Source organism: Meles meles, chromosome 6, assembly GCF_922984935.1.
Source record: "Meles meles chromosome 6, mMelMel3.1 paternal haplotype, whole genome shotgun sequence".
Taxonomy (NCBI): domain Eukaryota; kingdom Metazoa; phylum Chordata; class Mammalia; order Carnivora; family Mustelidae; genus Meles; species Meles meles.
The window spans coordinates 137,687,887-137,706,371 of NC_060071.1; the positions used below are offsets into that span (position 1 = coordinate 137,687,887).

General features: G+C 59.4%; 1 protein-coding gene across 3 annotated transcripts in view; it reads right to left on the bottom strand.

Annotated features, from left to right (window-relative positions):
• Positions 1-18,485, bottom strand: part of PAPLN (papilin, proteoglycan like sulfated glycoprotein) — a 30,545-nt gene that overhangs the window by 3,300 nt on the left and 8,760 nt on the right. The window contains exons 8-27 of one of the 3 annotated variants that reach the window (XM_046009243.1): positions 18,177-18,257; positions 17,919-18,091; positions 17,695-17,818; positions 17,185-17,311; positions 16,732-16,797; positions 15,994-16,201; positions 15,282-15,464; positions 14,923-15,064; positions 10,173-10,253; positions 9,763-10,012; positions 8,781-8,901; positions 8,265-8,403; positions 6,802-7,243; positions 5,967-6,107; positions 5,693-5,817; positions 5,311-5,449; positions 4,676-4,813; positions 3,841-3,968; positions 3,618-3,726; positions 499-665 (exon numbers count right to left, since the gene is read on the bottom strand). In XM_046009243.1, coding sequence (XP_045865199.1) covers positions 499-665; positions 3,618-3,726; positions 3,841-3,968; positions 4,676-4,813; positions 5,311-5,449; positions 5,693-5,817; positions 5,967-6,107; positions 6,802-7,243; positions 8,265-8,403; positions 8,781-8,901; positions 9,763-10,012; positions 10,173-10,253; positions 14,923-15,064; positions 15,282-15,464; positions 15,994-16,201; positions 16,732-16,797; positions 17,185-17,311; positions 17,695-17,818; positions 17,919-18,091; positions 18,177-18,257 — 3,084 coding nt within the window. Of the gene's footprint in view, positions 1-498; positions 666-3,617; positions 3,727-3,840; positions 3,969-4,675; positions 4,814-5,310; positions 5,450-5,692; positions 5,818-5,966; positions 6,108-6,801; positions 7,244-8,264; positions 8,404-8,780; positions 8,902-9,762; positions 10,013-10,172; positions 10,254-14,922; positions 15,065-15,281; positions 15,465-15,993; positions 16,202-16,731; positions 16,870-17,184; positions 17,312-17,694; positions 17,819-17,918; positions 18,092-18,176; positions 18,258-18,485 lie in introns of all 3 variants that reach the window. The other 2 variants (XM_046009242.1, XM_046009244.1) reach the window with 2 other exon arrangements.

Here is an 18,485-nt window from a genome sequence, read left to right on the forward strand (position 1 = left end):
GCTTATAGAAACACCACATACGGTCTCTGGATATCTTCCTCATCTGTAAGATGGGGACACTAATCTCTGCCCTTTCTGCTTTACATGGTCAAAGAGCCATAAAGGCACTTTTCAAACAGGACCATTTTTTGCCGCACTGATTAGAATGAACGGCCTCTCTGCCTTAAGGACTATAATGAAATTCCAGTCAATCCTATTTCTTGGAATCAGTAAGTCTTAGTGATACTTGACATCACCTGTTGTTACCAGATGCCTCCCTCCGCACCATCTCCTCCACCGTCACCACAGCTCTCCCAGGCGGTGAGGTCACCTGCTGCACCCGGGAGGAGGGAGGCTCAGGAAGGTTGAGCCCCTTGTCACAGTGACGCTCCCAGGAACTGGCAGAGTGAGCCGGGACCCAGGCTAGGGTCCCCCAGACTGCAGAGCCTGCCCTCCCCGCCCCATGCAGCACAAAGGCAGCTCTCAGGAACGAGCAAGTCCCTGGGGTAGGCCCCTTACCCGGCGGGACCACCCTCACGTCGGTGCTGCGGCTCACTGCCTGGCTTCCACGGTAGGCGCTGCACGTGTACGAGCCCTCGTCTCCGGCCTGCAGGTTGTGGATCAGCAGGGTGCCATCTGGGGACTGGTGGACGCGACGCCCGTCAGCCCGCACCGGCAGTCCATTCCTGGGGGAGGGGGGGGAGGACACTGGGAGAGCCGGCCAGGGCCCAGGAGGAGACAAAGGGAGGAGGTAATCATGGACAGATGACCCTCACCTCAAGAAAGAGGGGTCAGGGTGCCGAAAAGAACATTCTCATAGCAAATTCACTCGAAAGTGAGGTGAACCCACTCTGAGCACACCACTGATCTAAGTTACTGTGATCTGCCTCTTGATCCACAAAGGAACCCTGCTCTCGCTTTTCATCAACAAAGGTCTTTCAAGGGGCACGTGGGTGGCCCAGTTAGCTTAAGCCTCTGCCTTCCGCTCAGGTCATGGTCTCAGGGTCCTGGGATCAAGCCCTGCTTCGGGCTCTCTGCTCAGCAGGGAGCCTGCTTCCTCCTGTCTGCCTCTCTGCCTCCTTGTGATATCTCTCTCTCTCAAATAATTTTTTTTAAAAAAGGTCTTTTAAGGGGCGCCTGGGTGGCTCAGTGGGTTAAAGCCTCTGCCTTCAGCTCATGTCATGATCCCAGGGTCCTGGGATCGACCCCACATCGGGCTCTCCACTTCGCGGGAAGCCTGCTTTCTCCTCTCTCTCTGCCTGCTTGTGATCTGTCTATCAAATAAATAAAATCTTTTAAAAAAAAAAAGTCTTTTAAGCAGCCATGAGGCCAGGCCCTGTGCTGGGTGAGAGACATAAGCACTCCCTGCCTTGAGGGCACTGGGCTAGGGTACAGGTGATTAGGGGGTCCTCCCTGCGGATGACCTAGCTGAGCCCTGACCTGAGGATGAGGAGGAACAGCTGGCTGGTGAAAGGGACAACAAGGGGACTCGTGAACTCAAGGGGCAGCGGCCATGGTCAGAGCAGGGAACAAAGCGGGCACAGCCTAGATAGGACTTTGGCCTGGACCCTGCAGGGAATGGGGGGGTGTGAGCTAAGCAGGACGGACCAAGTATCTGCCCTTGGAAAGGCTCGCTTCCTGGGTCAAGGAGAAACCTGAAAGCAGAGAGCCGGAAGTGGCCACGGCAGACGTGCACACGTGGGGGAGGGTCTGATTTGTGAGGTGGGCAAAGAGATGACAGAGGTTCGGGGCTTGGGTTACTGGTTAATAGCAGTGCCTCTCCACCACGGGGAGATCCGGAGTGGGGATGAGGGCTGAACGGTGGAGGCTCTCTCCCACTATTTTGCATTCCGGGTGCCCGTGAGATACCAGGAGGCGACGGATTTGGGGTCTAGACCCAGACAGTGTATCAGCACTGCATGACCCAGGAAACCACGTGCCAAAAAGGTTACCCAAGGTGAAGTTAGATCAAGAACCACGGACAGGGGGCGCCTGGGTGGCTCAGTGGGTTAAGCCTCTGCCTTCGGCTCAGGTCATGGTCTCAGGGTCCTGGGATTGAGCCCCATGTTGGGCTCTCTGCTCAGCGGGGAGTCTGCTTCCCCATCTCTCTCTGCCTGCCTCTCTGCCTGCTTGTGATCTCTCTCTCTGTTAAATAAATCTTAAAAAAAAAAAAAGAACCATGGACAGCCCCCGAGGTGCAGCAGCCTCTGAGGCACTGGTGTGAGAAGATGAGCCAGCCAGGGAAACGAAAGCAGCAACCAAAGAAAGAGGACGAAGGCTAGAGGACAGGAGTGTCCTGGAGCCGAGGAGAAGGAGCATGTCAGGAAGTGCACGCGGTTGGCGGAAGAGCAGGTCACGTGGGGGCTGAGATTCGTCCAGAGGATGTAGGGACAGGGCAGTGTCTCTGAAGCGGGGGTGATGTTCGGGCAGCCAGTCCGAACAGCCGTGCTGTGATGGGGAGACTCCGTAAGAGGCCAGAGTCTGCGGGGACATGGGGGTCAGAGCCAGGTAGCTTTCGTTTTGCTTTGAGGAGGGGAATCCTGGACATGTTTGCTGCTAGGAAGACCGAAGAGAAGCAAAGAGGGAGATACGGGCCTGCTAGAATCAGTGGAGGCCAGACCCGGTCAGGGCAGGCCTGCACGGAGCACAGCTGCTCGAGCCTACAGAGCTCCCGGCCGCACAGGCCCCTTCCCAGCCTGACATCATCTCCAACGCCCACCTCTGAGGCTTGTTCAGGAACAGCCTTCCCCTCCTCAGCCTTCAGGGCCCAGACAAAGTCACGTGTGTGGCCCCCTCTTCCTTGATGGCTCCAGAGAGGGGGCAGCCCCATCCTCCGGGCACCGGTAGCACTGAGGGCCGATCTCCGGAGCTCAGCGGACACTGGGCCCTCTCCTACCTGGGGGTGCCTGGGGGGCTCAGAGCACACCAAGAGCCCCAGAGCCTGGGTGATTCCTGACACATGGCAAGGAGGAAGGGGGCAAAAGAATGTTTACTGAGGGAATGAATAAAAGAGAAACTAACGTGGAGTAAAAGACTCCTGAAGTCTTCAAAGTTGAGTCTAGCCCAGGGTTCTCAACCCCAGGGGGAGAGTGCGCCACCCAGAGGACATCAGGAGACATTGTCCTTTGGCATCTAGTGGGTAGATGGCCTGGATGCGGCCAAACACCTCACAATCCACAACACAGCCCCGACAATCAGGAATTATTCAGTCTGGGTGCCGGGGTGCCTCAGTGGGTTAAGCGGCTGCCTTTGGCTCAGGTCATGATCCCGGGCTCCTGGGACTGAGCCCCACATCCAGCTTCCTGCTCAGCGGGGAGCCTGCTTCTCCCTCTCCCCTCCACAAGACTTAGGTACCCACTCGCTCGCTCTCAAATAAAATTTTAATGAAAAAATTATCCAGTCTGAAATATCAATGGTGCCGAGGTTGAGAAACCCTGGTGTGTAGCCCAACCAAGAGAACGGTCCTACAGGGCCTTGCTGTCAGGAAGAGGGTGCTGCAGCCCCCCCACCGGAGGCAGGAGTTGAAGAATGAAGGGTGGGAACCGCACTATCCCTGCAGAAAGCTGGGCCACCTCCCGGGCTGGACAGCCTCAGGGGTGCGGGTCCGAGGGCCAGGCCGGTGCGGACTAGAGCCTTACCTGGACCATCTGATGTTCACACTTTCTCCTGTCACCACACACAGCAGCCTGGCTGTGTCCCCCTCTGGCACCATCATAGTGGAGGGCAGCTCCGCGATGGTCAGCTCCCCTAGGCCCAAGGAGGAAGCATGGTCGGCCACTTGCTAATTCTGTCCCACCTGCCCCGCCTGACCTCAGAGGTCACTAGCCCCACTCACCCTTCCGCTCAGGACTACCACCTTACCCAGAACTCTGAGCTGGACCCATCTCTGGTCTCGGGCCTGCCCGTTGAAAGCAACACAGGCGTAGAAGCCACCATCTTCCACAGTCACGTGGCTGATGACCAGAGAGCCATCGGGCTGCAGCTGGTGTCTAGGGACAAAGCACAGTCAGGTGGCTCCATCCCGAGGGAGCTGGCAGGGTCTTCCTTTCCCTGGGGAAGGGCCGAGTGGACCCTATTATTCCGTGGGGTCTGAGCAAAGGGCCATCTGACCTTAAGCCCCAAGGTCCTCCAGCTGCTGGCACTCTCATGTACTTGGAGGTGCCCGACTTTGAAGCCTGGCAATAGAAAAATCCTCTCAAGCTTCCGGATACGAAATAATTCCGGTGCGGGTTTGTGGTTCCCGCTGTACTCATTCAGTAGGCCCAAATCTTGGTTCTGCCGCTTAGGAGCTTTGTGGTGGTAAGCGCCCGTGTGTAAAACAGGGATAAGAGCGCATCCACCTCAGGGTGGCTCTTGGGCAGAGGGGACCACGGAGGACAAGCCTCGTGCTCATAACGGGTACATGTCAGCTGTTGTGATCAGCCAGAAAAGGGTCTGTCTCCGTTTTGTCCCTCAGCCGTCACCCCTCCTTAGCTGGCCCATTACTCCTGCCCACTCACCACTGGAAAGACCCAGAGACCCAAATGTCAGTTGGCCCCAGGAGCACGGCGGCCCCGCAGCAGCCTCTCTCAAGAGCCGCTGGGCTCCTGCTCAGGACTGACAGAGGTGGCGCCTGGCAACTCCCTCCCCCTCGGTCTGCACAGGGTCAGGGGCTGGCGGTGGCACAGGAGGGCTAAGAGAGCAGCTGAACACAAACCTGGGGGAAGAGAGGGGCTGCCCATCTCTCTGCCACTCAATGGTGGGGGGCGGGAAGCCCTCAGCACGGCAGGTCAGCCGGACCCGCTGGCCTGGTCGGGCGTCCACCACCCCGGGCTGGTTCCTGTCCAGAAGCAGCCTGCAGAACACACCCCCACAGCCATGAGGGGGACCCTTTGCACAAGCCCGTGGCCCCCTTCTCTCCTTCCAGATTCAGCTTCCTGACAGCTGCTTCATGCGGGTCAGGACTTTCCTGCCTTCCCTGCCGCCTGCCCCCACCCCTGCCCCAGAATCTTGACTGTCACCTCCCGGCCCTGCACCTCTGCTACTCAGTCCTTGACCTGGGCCCTCCAGCCCTCTGCAGCCCCTCTACCAACTTCCTTCAAGGCCGTCGCAGACCCTCTAGCTCCTGGTGTACTTCCCCTCCCTCAGCCCCTGGGCCTTGGATCCTCCTCGACTGGGGAGGGGCGGAGGGCTCCCCCTCCTCGTAAGAGGCCGTGCTCAGGGAGCCACGTTTCTCTCATCCTCACCGGGCAGACCCCTGTGCCCCACCCCCCCTCCTCTCACCACGAAGACCCCATCCCCCCGGGCTTCAAGCGGGGTAGGCCCGGAGCAGGACGGCACGGCTGGAGTTACCTGGTCTTGGGCCGAGGTTGCGAGGAGGAGACGGCCGCTGGGCCCCCTCCGTCCCCCACTAGGCTGGAGTCCCAAGGACTGTGGCCCTGAGCTGGGTCCCTGGTCCGAGGGAAGTGCCTTGGCTCAGCCACATCACCCCCTGTCAGGAGCCAGAAGAGGTGAGCCGCGTGCAGAATGTGGTGGAAGGAAGGGGGAGGGGCATGAAGCTGGCCGGGGACACGTGGAAAAGTGAGTGCCCCGAGGGGCAAGACCTCCACCTCGGCCCAACTGGAGCACAGGGTCCCTGCCGGCAGGAAGGGCCGCTCCAGCGCGGGCGCACCCTGGCTCAGGCCCTCCCGCCTGGGCCCACGGGAATCCCCTGCGGGTGGGGCGCAGGACAGACCTGAGACGCGAAGCTGGATCTTCCGAGAGTCACCACCCGGCCTGCTGCCACCACAGCTGTAGATGCCAGCGTCCTCTGCCCGCAGGGGGCTGATGACCAGGGAGCCATCCGGCTGCAGCTTGTGCCTGAGTGCGGGGGTGGGGGTCCGAGCTCTGGCTTCTGACGACAACGAGCCCAGCCCGCCAGAGGCCCCCCGCGCTCCTACCGGAGGGGGCTGGAGCCCTGCTTGCACCCTTCCCCCCCCAGGGGACATCGGGGGCTGCCACACACACACCTGTCGGAGGAGACGGGCTGCCCGTCTTTCTGCCACCGGCCATGGGGCTCCAGGGAGGTGTCATCATCTTGGCAGACGAGCTGCACCAACTGCCCCGGGGCCGCCTGTACCAGGGATGGCTCCTGGCCGGCCAAGCTGACCCTGGGGAGGGAGGAGGGGAGGACCTGTGCGGGACCGGGGACTCCCCTCCATCACTGTCCCACCCCGGAGGCTTGGCCTCCATCCTGTCTCGGGCACTGTCGGGGTCAGGGCATGCCCCGGGACGCCAAGCTCCAGAAGTCACTGCCTCGGGAATGCCCCCTCTCCCTCCTCCCCTCATGCCCTTGGACGTTGCTACCTCAGCCTGGTCCTGTGACGGCTGCAGGGTGGGCGCAAAGCCCAGGGCACGGAGGGGCCCGGAGAGATCCCTCACGCCAGCTCCGTGTGGGGAACTAAACGACATGCTTGACCCCTTTGGAATGTAAAGTTTTACTTATTTGGCTTTTATTCTCCCCAAAGCTCTCATGACACAGTCCCAAGACTGGAAGCCACAGTAAACCTGAGAGAACGTCGCCATTTCACACGTCAGGCAACGGGGGCTTAGAGAAGTTGGAGAACTCGCCGGAGGTCATGGGGCCTGCGGTGTAGGAGCGAGGTCTGACCCAGATGGCGCCACCATCTGCCGGCAGGTCTCCTGTCTCCAAAGGCAGCCTCCCCATGTTGCAACGACAGGAACGAGGCCCTCCCCGCGGGCTGTCTGGACGACTGGAGGTGGGGGGTGCTGCTGACCTCAGGGTGTTAGCTCCCACAGGTGCAGCCCCGGGTGGGGGCGGGGGGGGCGGGGGGGGGCGCTCACCTGTAGGAAGAGCTGCGGGAAGGCGGCGCTGGCCGCCCGGCATCTCCGCCCAGGCCAGGGGCGCTGGGCCCCAGCTCCCCGCGCCAGGGCCGCTCTCCAAAGCCCTGCGCGTGGGACTCCTCCCTCGGCCTAGGCTCTCGGTCTCGCCACGAGAGGCCACCAGAAGGCAAGGGCTTCGTCTGAACCGTGGCCCCTGTCCGCTGCCATCTGGCTTCTTGCTGGCCCCCGGGACCGCTGCCGTCACCATCTCCCCGGGCCCCGGCGGGAGGCCCGGGGCAGCTGCTCATGCACTCCTCCTCGGAGGCGAAGTTGTTGCCGTTGCCGTGGCACCCGCCGTACCAGAACCGGTTGCACCGGCCCACAGAGGGGACGAAGTACCAGCGGGCCGCCCAGTCCACGCAGGAGCCGTGGGCGCTGGGCAGCAGGCACCGCACGGGGTAGGCTGAGGGGCCAGAAGGGTGAGTGTCACCGAGCCAGGGACGTGGCCCAGCAGAGCCCCGCCGACAAGGGCCCCCCATCCCCTTGGCCTCGGACTTCGGAGCCAGGCCCTTCCCAGCTCACGGAACATGTCTACACCCCTACCCGGGCCCCTCACCTGGCCCTGGGGGCAGAGTCTGCTCCCGGCCCAGACCTACTGGGCTCCACCCACAGAACTAGAGCCCTCCAGGAGGTCAGGGCCGTGAGCAACCTGGACTGGCCCCCTCATGCCCCTCACCTCCCCATGCCTGACCCAGGGCACCAGAGCGCATGCACCGAGCAGCCCAAGGGCTTGGCCTTGACGTGCTGAGCTCACGAGGAGAACCCAGCCCTCAGCTCCCAGGAACATCTGCAAAGACGCCCCGTGTGGGGCCCACCTTGGCTCCTGGACCCCTCACTGGCCTCGAACCCACCACAGCTGCCCCCACCTCCCCAGCAGAGCCCACTCCATGTCTCTGCGTGACCATGGCTGGCCCCTGCTTGAAGCCCACCCAGGGGCCCAGCCTCCTGCAGACCCTGACCACCAGCCCATCTGGCTTCTGAAGTCCCCGTGGCAGTCCCTGGCCGTGCTGCCCACACAGTCCGTGTTCCAGCCTCAGTGACCTCCCTCCAGGGCTCATCCCAGGCCGGTGGGGACACCCCTGTCCATCCTGGCACTGACCACCATTCCACCTCTGCCCTAGAGGGGGCGGAGCCCCACGGGGCAGGGGCAGGGAGAGGATGAGCCTCCTTCTCTGTGGGGGCCCTGCCTACAGCTCTCCCCAACTCTCCCAAGCTCGCAGGTGGCCTCGAGGGCAAACTGTTGGAAATAAGAACAACGTGGCACTGTTCTCTGACCCGGCACCTAATAAGTGATCAGCAAATATCTGAAGAAATGAATGAATCACTGAGCTGGTAGGAAGCTCCAGGTGGGGCTCTGCGGAGGTGTGGGGGCCTAGGGGGACCAGAGCCTACTCACCAGGAAGGATGGAGGGACACCCACTCACCATAGCTGGGCCGGCCCACGCAGCCTTCCCCAAGAGGACCAGCAGCAGAGGCCACGTTGTCATAGCAACAGCCAAACTGGGAGCCCCGGCACTCACTGGGCTCATTCTGCTGAGCCCGGGGCTGGTGGGTCTTGGGGGCCTGGGGAGGAAGCCTAGAGTTGGGATGTTGGGGATAGGTCTGGCTCTTGCTAGGGACTCTAGGCTGCCTGGGGAAGGACAGGAAGAAGAAGGAACAGAATTATGAGCCCTTGATGAAGAGCCTCAGGGGAGATGAGAGGCCAGGGGGAGATGAGAGGCCAGGGGGAGATGAGAGGCCAGGGGAAGGTCAGATAAAGACGCACGCACACACACACGCGCGCGCGCTCCAGCCCAGGCCCATCTTGGAGGCCCTGTTGGCCAGCAGCCTTCACGGACCTCCTTTCTCCAAAGCCCAAGTTCCAGAGAGCCTGGATCACAGTGGCCCTGAGCAGGCTTGGGGGCTGAATCCCAGCCCCCTCGTGTGAACCAGACACTTACCGAGGAAGCCACCGCTCTTGACCCCGGCCTTCTCCCGGTGATGTCACTGCTGTAAGACCCTGCACAGCCCGCATGCTGGGGCCCCTCGGCCACAGACACCCCATCAGGGCAGCACCCGTACCTAGACAGGCATCACACAGTTGTCTCCTCACCACCCACCCCTGGTCCCCAACCCTTCCAGGGCCCCAAGTGACCAGTGTCCTGGAACCCAGGCTCTGAGGCTCCCCATGCTGGGGGCTGAGCAGTCAAGAATCCGAGCTGGAGACAGCGTGTCCCCGCACACGGAGCGGACCATTCTGCCTGCCGAGGCTCTGCCGCATCCGCCAACCACCCGACGGCTTCCTGGGAGGCGGCAGGAACCGAGCAGGCAGAGCCGTTGTCCTGATACCTGACGGGTCCTCGACTCCAGCCTCGCCCCCCGAAAACAGAGGCGGAAACTCGCTAAGCCTGCCCACAGTGCAAGTCCCAGGGAGGTTTTACAAGATCACAGCAGACGGAGCCCACCGCTTGCTTCAGCACTGCTGGCCAGGAGTGGGAGCGGAAGGTGAAGGAGGCACGAATCGGGGCACCTTCCGGGCTCAGGACCCTAGCCGGCGGCTGTCACTGTCCCCACCTCTCAGCAGAGGAAGCCAAGATCAGAGAAGTTAAGGAACTTGCCCCATCACCAGAACACGGCTGGTAAGTGGCTGATCCCGCCCTGCCCCCAGGCTGCTGACCTGGGCTCTTAGCACCCACTCCCCCGAGAGACTGGTCGACTGGTTTGGATCTGAACGCTAGAATTCTATCCCAAGGGCCTTCCCAGAGCTCAGGCGGACTTCTGCAGTGAGAGCAGAGATTTTCACCCCCACCCCGCACATTAGGAAGACCAGCCACAGGAAGCTGAGTCCCCAAGAGGCACAAGCAGGGCAGCCGGCAGACCCTGCAGAGTCCCGATCGGAGCTCTGCAAACCGCCTCCCCAGCCAACTAGGAAGAGGTCCCCACCTGCTCTGCTGACACGAGGCTCCCAGGCAGCCCTGCCACTGTGGCCCAAGAGACGCGGTATGGCCATCAGGACAGCACCCATAGGGGCTGTGTCTGCAGTCTCGGGGTGCCAAGTCAGACCGCGGCGGCTGCTGGTGTGGGGACTGTGGCAGAGAGGGAGCTAGGCCTGGCAGGTGGAGGCCCTGGGCTCCGCTGGGATTACCCTGCACTAAGGTTTGCTCCTGGGGGAGCCACCGTTGGTCTCTGGAATCTAGAAAGAAGAAGGAAAAGACACATGAGGTCTCCACCCGGCTGCTCACCTGCATCTGTCCACACCTGACCTGCCTTCTCCATTCCCCCTAAACCACCTGCCCCACCTTCAACCTCCAGCTCCGGGGCTCTGGGCTGGGGATGTCCGCTGAGCTGCTCACCTGGGTTGGCGGCCACCTGAGGGCCCAAAGACATCCGGGGATCCCTGGGGCCAGCGAGCACATCCTCCATGCTAGGGACTTCTGCAGGGAGCAGGCAGTCGGGCCTGAGCAGTGGCCACCTAATCCTTCACGTGCCCCCACCCCACTGCTCAGGCGGGGCCTGGGACCCCGGGACAGCGGAAGTGAGAACGAGCAGACCTGTGAGTCCATAAAACACCCTTCCCAAGTATTTTTTTTTTTTTAAAGATTTTATTTATTTATTTGACAGACAGAGATCACAAGTAGGCAGAGAGAGAGGCGGAAGCAGGCTCTCTGCAGAGCAGAGAGCCCGATGCGGGGCTCGATCCCAGGACCCCGGGACCATGACCCGAGCCAAAGGCAGAGGCCTCAACCCACTGAGCCACCCAGGCGCCCCGACCCTTCCCAAGTTTCAAGAGTCTTTAGTTCCTTAGAAAAAGCTAACATTACATGTTCAGCAAAAAGAAAAGCCAGATATAAAATTAGTATTTATGTTTGATCCCAACTACATAAAACAAAAAATGATATGTATTGATCAAATTAATGAAAAGATAAGCTGTCCGATTAAAGAAATGGGCGAAGTGGAGTGCCTGGCTGGCTCAGTCAGGAGAGCATGTGACTCTTGATCTTGGGGTCATGAGTTTGAGCCCCATGCTGGGTATAGAGATTACTTAAAAGTCTTTTAAAAAATAAAATAAAGGGGCGCCTGGGTAGCTCAGTGGGTTAAAGCCTCTGCCTTAGGCTCAGGTCATGATCTCGGGGTCCTGGGATCAAGCCCCGCATCAGGCTCTCTGCTCAGCAGGGAGTCTGCTTCCTCCTCTCTCTCTCTGCCTGCCTCTCTGCCTGCTTGTGATCTCTCTCTCTCTCTCTGTCTGTCAAATAAATAAATAAATAGAGATTGTTAAAAACTACTAACTTTTAAAAAAGCACATATAACAAAACAGTCATTTTGGAATTTAGGTGTGGATACGTGGTTGCTTACTACACAGTTCTTCAACTGTTCTGTATGTTCAAGATTTTTCACCATCCCGCCTCAAAATATTAAAAGTAGAATTACCAGGTAACACTGTGATTCCACTACTATTTACCCAAAGAATAAGAAAACACTAATTCAAAAAAATATGTGCACCTCTATGTCCATAGCAGCTTTATGTACAATAGGCACACACATGGAGAGGAATATTACTCAGCCACGAAAAAGAATGAAATCTTGCCATTTGCAGCTACACAGACGGATCTAGAGGGTATCGTGCCAAGACAAACACTGAATGAGTTCACTCATGTGTGGAATATAAGAAACAAACCCAACAGAGAAAAAAGAGAACCAAAAAACCAGACTCTCGGCTATAGAGAACACACTGGTAGTTACCAGAGGAGTGGTGGGTGGGAGGATGGGCAAAGGGGATTAAGATCCGCTTGTCATGATGAGCCCTGAGTACAGAATTGCTGAGTCACTATACTGTAATCTGCAATTAATGTGACACTGTTTAATTCCAGTGCAGTTAACACAAATGAACAAATAGGCCTGTCTTCCCAGTTTGGGGAATCAGATTAGGGGCTGCTCAGAAACGTGAAAAAAAATTTTTTTTCGCCATCTTATTGTCCAACTTGGTAAGCTTACTAAAAATCATGAGTTACCATTAGAATAGGTGAATTTTAGGGACACCTGGGTGGCTCAGTTGCTTAAGCGGCTGCCTTCAGCTCAGGTCATGATCCCAGAATCCTGGGATCAAGTCCCACATCTGGCTCCTTGCTTGGCTGGGAGCCTGCTTCTCCCTCTGCCTCTGCCTACCACTCTGCCTGCCTGTGCTCTCTTTAAAAAAAAAAAAAAAAAAAAAAAGAATAGGTGAATTTTATGGTCTATTATATTTAACCACTTCAAAGTTAGTAAAGAGATTTTTCATCATAAAATGGAGAAAAAAATGCAAAAGACTAAACACGGATGACAGGAATTTTTATAATGATGTATAACAAGCCATGCCCCAAAATGCTCACAGTTCCAAACACCCGGGGGGGGGGGGGGGGATGGGGAAGGCAGCGGGTGGCAGGGGCGTCCCTTCCTTCTATTTGTTAACACATTTCAAATTTTCCACAGTGAGCACACTACTACATAATGGAGGAAAGTTACATAAAAGAATTGAAGGGGCACCTGGGTGGCTCAGTGGGTGAAGCATCTGCCTTTGGCTCAGGTCATGATCTCGGGGTCCCGGGATCGAGTCCCACATCGGGTTCCCTGCTCAGCAGGGAGCCTGCTTCCCCCCTCCCTCTGCACCCCCTCCCCCCCCACTGATGCTTTCTCATGCGCTCTCTCAAATACATTGAAAAACTCCACCCCCCTCTGGACAACATCTTGCCAGTCCCCAGGGAATATTTAAAAAATAATTTAGGGTTGGAAAAGTCTAGTTGATAAACGGTAAAATCTGTTTTCATCTCACTGCCTCTCTGGCCCAGGCCAAACCCTGGGACAAGGCGGAGGCCCATTCCCACCCCTCTTGCGCCATCTCCTGCCCACACGGCCCACCCCCAGCGCTGCAGTCCCAATCCCCAGCAGCCTGGGAGTATGCTCCTAGCTTCCCCTCGTGGGACTCTTCCCTTCCACCTTCTCCGGCTTCGAGTCCTGCTCGGCTTCCCACGCACCCTCTGGGCACCAGGGTCTGCTGGGCGAGTGCCTGGCCCTTCATTTTCACGGCTTCTGGGGGCCCTTGGATTTCTGCAGCCCTGCTCCCCAGCAGGCTCCCGCTCCAACTGCCTCCCCTTCAGTCTGGCCCTCAGGCAGGTGCCTGTCTGTCCTCCTCAAGACCTTTTCCACCCTGTCCCTGTTGAACTCCAAAGCTTTCAGGGGCTCCCCTGGGCCTATCAGACGATTTGATCTGCAGCCCAGCCTGAGGTCCCCAGCCCTAAGAGCACCAGCCCCTGGACAGAACTCCGGCCACCACCCCCACACCCTGGCTGAGGGCGGGTTCTGGGGTCCCTGCTGGCCTCCGTCAGAGCAACTGAGTACTTGAGATGTGACCAGAGTGACTGATAAACCACATTTTACACTTATTCTCATTAGAATTAATTTAATTTTAAACTTAAAAACTGACGATTCATTTAGTGGAAGATGCTTAAATACGTTGGGAACAACTTGGGTATGTGAATCTACTTTTCCAACTGCACATCCTATAAAATCTAAATATAGATCAAGTATGCCACTGAAATTCTGCATCTGAATTAAGAAATGCTCTGAGGGGCGCCTGGGTGGCTCAGTGGCTTAAAGCCTCTGCCTTCAGCTCAGGTCATGATCCCAGGGTCCTGGGATCAAGCCCCACATCGGGCTCTCTGCTCCACAGGGAGCCTGTTTCCTCCTCTCTCTCTGCCTGCCTCTCTGCCTAGTTGTGATTTCTCTCTGTCAAATAAATAAAATAAAAAAAGAAAGAAACGCTCTGAACAATAAATATATTCAATTCAGAAGACTTTTTAGTCTTGTGAAAAAAGAATATAAAATAGCCTATTCAGTAATTTTTATACTGATTACATGTTAAAAATATTTAAGGTTAAATAAAACATTATTTAAATTTAAAAAACATTTTTAAGCAATCTCTCCACCTGACATGGGGCTCAAACTCACCACCCTAAGATCAAGAGTTGCATGCTCTTCTGTCTGAGCCAGCCAGGCAGCCCCTTAAATGTAATTCTTTTCTTTTCTTTTTTTCTTTCTTTTTAAAAGTAGGCTCCACCCCCAGCACAGAGCCCAACTCTGGGCTTGAACTCAGGACCCTGAAATCAAGACCGGAGCTGAGGTCAAGAGTCAGATGCCTCACCGGCTGAGCCACCCAGGAACCCTAGAAACCACCTAAACTCTAACTTCCCACCCATCATGGGCTTCTGTAGAGGAGTCACGGGGCTAGAGAATGTTCACACACCAAGTGGCTTTAAGGGGGAAAAGCACATACGAAACCCCGCTCGCATGCCCCAGCAGCACGCTAACAAACGTTCCCACTAAAGCAGGGATCGGGGCCATTCAATTGTCTCTATGCTGCTTTCCTAATTTCTCCAAATTTCCCACAATAAACCTAGATTATTTTATTAAAAATGGCCATTAAGTTTATTTTACAGTTCAGTCTGGCCTGAGAAGCACTATCAACCCCACTGTACAGACAGGCAAACCGACAATCGGGGAGGAGAGGCGCTTGCCACGGGGCCACACCACTGGTCAGCAATGGAGCAGAGATTTAAACTTAGGTTCGCTGTTGCGTCCAAGCCCCTGGTTCTTAGCCACCGTGCCCTGTGCTTCCCTTGGAACTTCACCAGCTTGGCTCACGGGGCCCCCAGCAGGAGCACATCCGGGCCAGACACACCTCCCCGTGGTAGCAGGAGGCCGCCATCCCCATTGCCCCCCTAGCTGAGCCCCATCCCATGTTTTTTGTCAATATCATAACCTCACACCAAGCAAGTACCAGCCTCTGGGCCCTTCCCGCGGCAGCTCCTCAGGCCTGGAGTGTCTTCTTGCCAGCAGGGATGGGGGTAGGAGAAGGGGAAGACAAGGACGGGAGCAGGACGTACTCACTCAGTCATTCAGTGAACGTTTACTGAATACCCAGCTCGTGCTAAGCTCTGGGGGGCCAGGGGGGTGTCAATAGCAAGGAGGAAATCAAGGACCTGGCCCTCCAGGAGCCACTAGCTAGGAGGCCAGACAAGCCAGGCACGATGGCCGTGGCATGGGGAGACTGGCCAGCGCCCCTGCTCTTACCTGGAGGCAGATGGCAGGGCTGCGTGTTACAGGGCTCGGCCTCCCTGGGCTTGGACAGCTGCAGGCTCCCACAGTGGCCGGGAGGCCCGAGGGCACAGATGACCTGGCGTCTCCGGGTCCCCGCGCCGCAGCTCTTGGAACACTGGGGCCCACAGGGTGGGCATGGGAAGAAAGGACAGGCTCAGAAAAGGAGCGAGACCCTGGGGTCGGGGGTCCCCACAAGGAAGAGAGGGAGGAGGAAGATGCCTGGGGAGGCAGGCCAGACCCAGGGAAGGTCACGTGTCCAGCCACCTGTCAGAGACCCAAGGGACCAGGACTGGGTGGCAGGGAGGAGACAGGGGGGAGAGGCAAGCACTCACCAGACCCCAGGCGCCCACACGCCAGGGCTGATCATGGATGGGGGGACAGTCTTCATGCACACAGGGCTCCGTGATGGGGGGGCGGTCCTCTGCGGGGCATGCTGCGGCGTGGAGCAGAGACCCCTCATCACTGCGGCAGGTGACGCTCCGCCTCCGGACCCCGGCGCCACAGCTGACAGAGCACTGCAAGGACCAGGCTGTCAGCGGGAGCTTGCTTGTCCTCCCCCGCCCCGGGAGGGGCCATGCCAGGTCAGACGGCCAGACCCCTCCCCCACCCCCAGCCCATGTTCCAGCTCCCAGGCTCAGAGAAGCTGAACCCCTCTTCTGAGGTCACATAGCCTACACCACGCCTGCTGTCACCAAGCTTAGGGACATTTTCCACGTTCCCCTTTCGAGACTTGAACACATGTAGGTGCTGGAAGCAGAGACCAGCAGCCCCAGTCAGTGCCAGCTCCTCCCCCCCCACCCAGGAAGGTGCCGGGCAAGACAAAGTCTACCCCACCCTGCCCGGGATCCTGGAGAAGGAGGGAGAGTCCAAACCCCTGCTGCTAGTCCCAGCCCTAACAGCTTCTAAGACCACCTAGCAGGTCACTTTACCTCCCAGGATCTATCTCCCGTGTGGAGGCCAAGCCTCCCTGCCCAGCTCAGCTGCGGCCCCAGCCCAGAGACCCAGTGCCTGCTTCGGTCCCCACCCTGTGGGCAGAGGCCTCACCTCTCCCCAGGGCTCCGCTCTCCAGGCTGCACAGCGCTGCAGGTTGCAAGCCCGGGTGTCAGGGGGCCTCCCAGGCTGGCCTGCACACTCCGCCTCCCCGGTGGCCTCCTGGCTGCTTGCCCCATCGGATGAGACACAGTAGACAGAGCGGGACTGGGAGCCGCCGCCACAGGAGGCCGAGCAGGGTGACCAGGGCCCCGTCTTCCAGCTGGTGGGGAGCAGGAATCCGGTAAGGCTGGCCCAGCAGCAGGGGCTGGAGTCCAGGCCTGAGGGAGCCCCAGCTTGTCACACACAGGCGTGCGCTGGGGATCCCCCAGCTTGGCCCATGCTAACACAGGGGCCTGCACAGGCACGGGGGTAGAAAGTTCTGCATAAAAGGCCCAAGCGCCCGCTCTGCCTGCCATCTCTCGCCACCGAGCACTGGTCCCTACAATAGAGCCTGGCTGCCCCCCTCTTAGCTTTCCTGTCCTCCCCCGTATCTCCTGTCCTCCTCACCGGGGCCCCTGTCATCCCCAGCCAGACTCCGTCGCCTCTGTGTCTGCCCTTGTAGGGAGCATCTCCCAGAGGGGCCACGCTCACCCGGCGGGGAGTGGCCCTGGGGCGGGGGAGGAAAGGACACCCCCAGCGGCACCGTGCGAAGCCAAGCCCACCACCATCCTGCAAGGCCAGCTGCCACCGAGGCCATGAGGGCGGAAGGACGGCGCCAGCCCAGCAGGGAACCTGCGGCCTGCAGATTACCTGTTCCTGCGTGCACGCTGGGCCCCAGCAAGGTGCCACGCTCTGGGCCGGTGCAGGTAAGAGGTCCTTCGTGCATGAACAAAGGCATTGCTGATGCCCACAGGCCCCCTGGCCTGTCCGTGGCCCACTTCCTGGCATCTGCCGAGCCAAGTCCCCTGCCGGCTCGGACAAGGACTCTAGTACCTTCCCCCACTCACCCACCACCAGCTGGACACTGTGGGTCCTGTGTGGGCACACACGGGTGGACAGAACAGCCCCGGATCCCACGCTCGTGCGCCACCGCCCCACTGCCTCCCGCAGTGACAGCTGCCTCCTCCCCACTCTGCCCCAGCTGTAGGGAGCCCTGGACACCCACCTGTTTGCTCAACACCTAGAGTTAGTAGCCTAGAGACCCCAGTGCCTTCCCACCCAAGTGCTTGGGCCCCACCGTAGGGGCGCTGGCAAGGGCCTCACCGCTTGGTCTGCGGGCAGGGGTGAGTGCTGCAGGGGCGGCGGTCGGCCGGCCGCAGCTGATGCTGGCACATGTGGTCGGGGTAGACCTCGTTGTCAGTGGTGCAGAACACCGGGCGGGACTGGTGACCTGCAGAGGCCCGGCCATCGAGGGCAGGTGAGCAGTCAACAGTCCCCAAAGGCAGTCTCTGGGCTGGGCACCGCTCTGCATGCATTCCAAGCGTCATCTTGATCAAGCCTCAGATGACCTCCTGGGTAAGTGCCATCATCATCCCCAATTTACAGAGGAGGAAACTGAGGCTTGAGAGGCGTTATGTGCACGTGCTGGTGCCCTGCTCTAACCCCTGGTCATCCACTCGGGGCTGGGCCTCTGCTGCCCAAGGAATACAGTGTCCTCCGAGATGCCACCACCTCCGGGAAGCCTTCTCTGGTTCTCTGAGCTTGGAGGGTGGGCAGGGGGGACGCTTCGTGGATTCCCGGAGCCCTGGGTGCCCCCACGTGGAGATGGCTCACCTCCCCCGCACTCGGCACTGCAGTCACTCCATGAGCCGTGGCTCCAGCGGAAGCCGGACCGGGAGCCGCCCAGGGGCAGGTGGTACTCGTAGCGCACACCGGGGTTGGGCTCCTGGCTGAGGAGCTGTGCGGGAAGGTCCTCACTGAGGCCGGGCCGCCCCCCTGGGACCCGCCCCTCCTCGGCCTGGCCTCCCGAGTGCCCCCGCCGCCCGCCAGCCCCTCACCTCGATGACCAGGGGCTCGGAGGTGGGGCCGCGAGCGAGGAGCCGCTCGGGGGCCAGGTCCCCCTCGGCCCCGCGCTCGTAGTGCAGGACGGTGCTGGCCACGGGCAGGGCCCAGGCGTCCCCGATGGTCCAGTGCCCGTTGAGGAAGTATTCTCCCCGCACGCTCTTCACCGCTGCGCACGCGTGAGCCCCAGGTCAGCTGCCACGGAGGGACCCGCCGCAGGGCCACCGCCCGGACTCACCCCAGCCCGCACTCACCCAGGAAATTCCTGCTGGCCGCCACCTCCTCCACGCGGATGCTGGTGGCCCCCGCGGGAATGATGAGGATCTGGTTGTAGCCTGGGGGAGCAGAGACACTCTGAGACCACCCACGCCCCTGGCAGCACAGCCAGGGTCAGGGACAGTAGCGGGCCTGACTGGGAAGGGGGAGGGGACAGCTGGGGGCCAGGGAGAAGGGGTGAGGAGGGGTACCTAGCCATTGGCTTTGTGAGCTCACATTGGGTGAGGAGGCAGAGGTCCTTACTAGCCCAAGCCCACAGGCTCCAGGGAAAGGCTTGGCCCTCCACC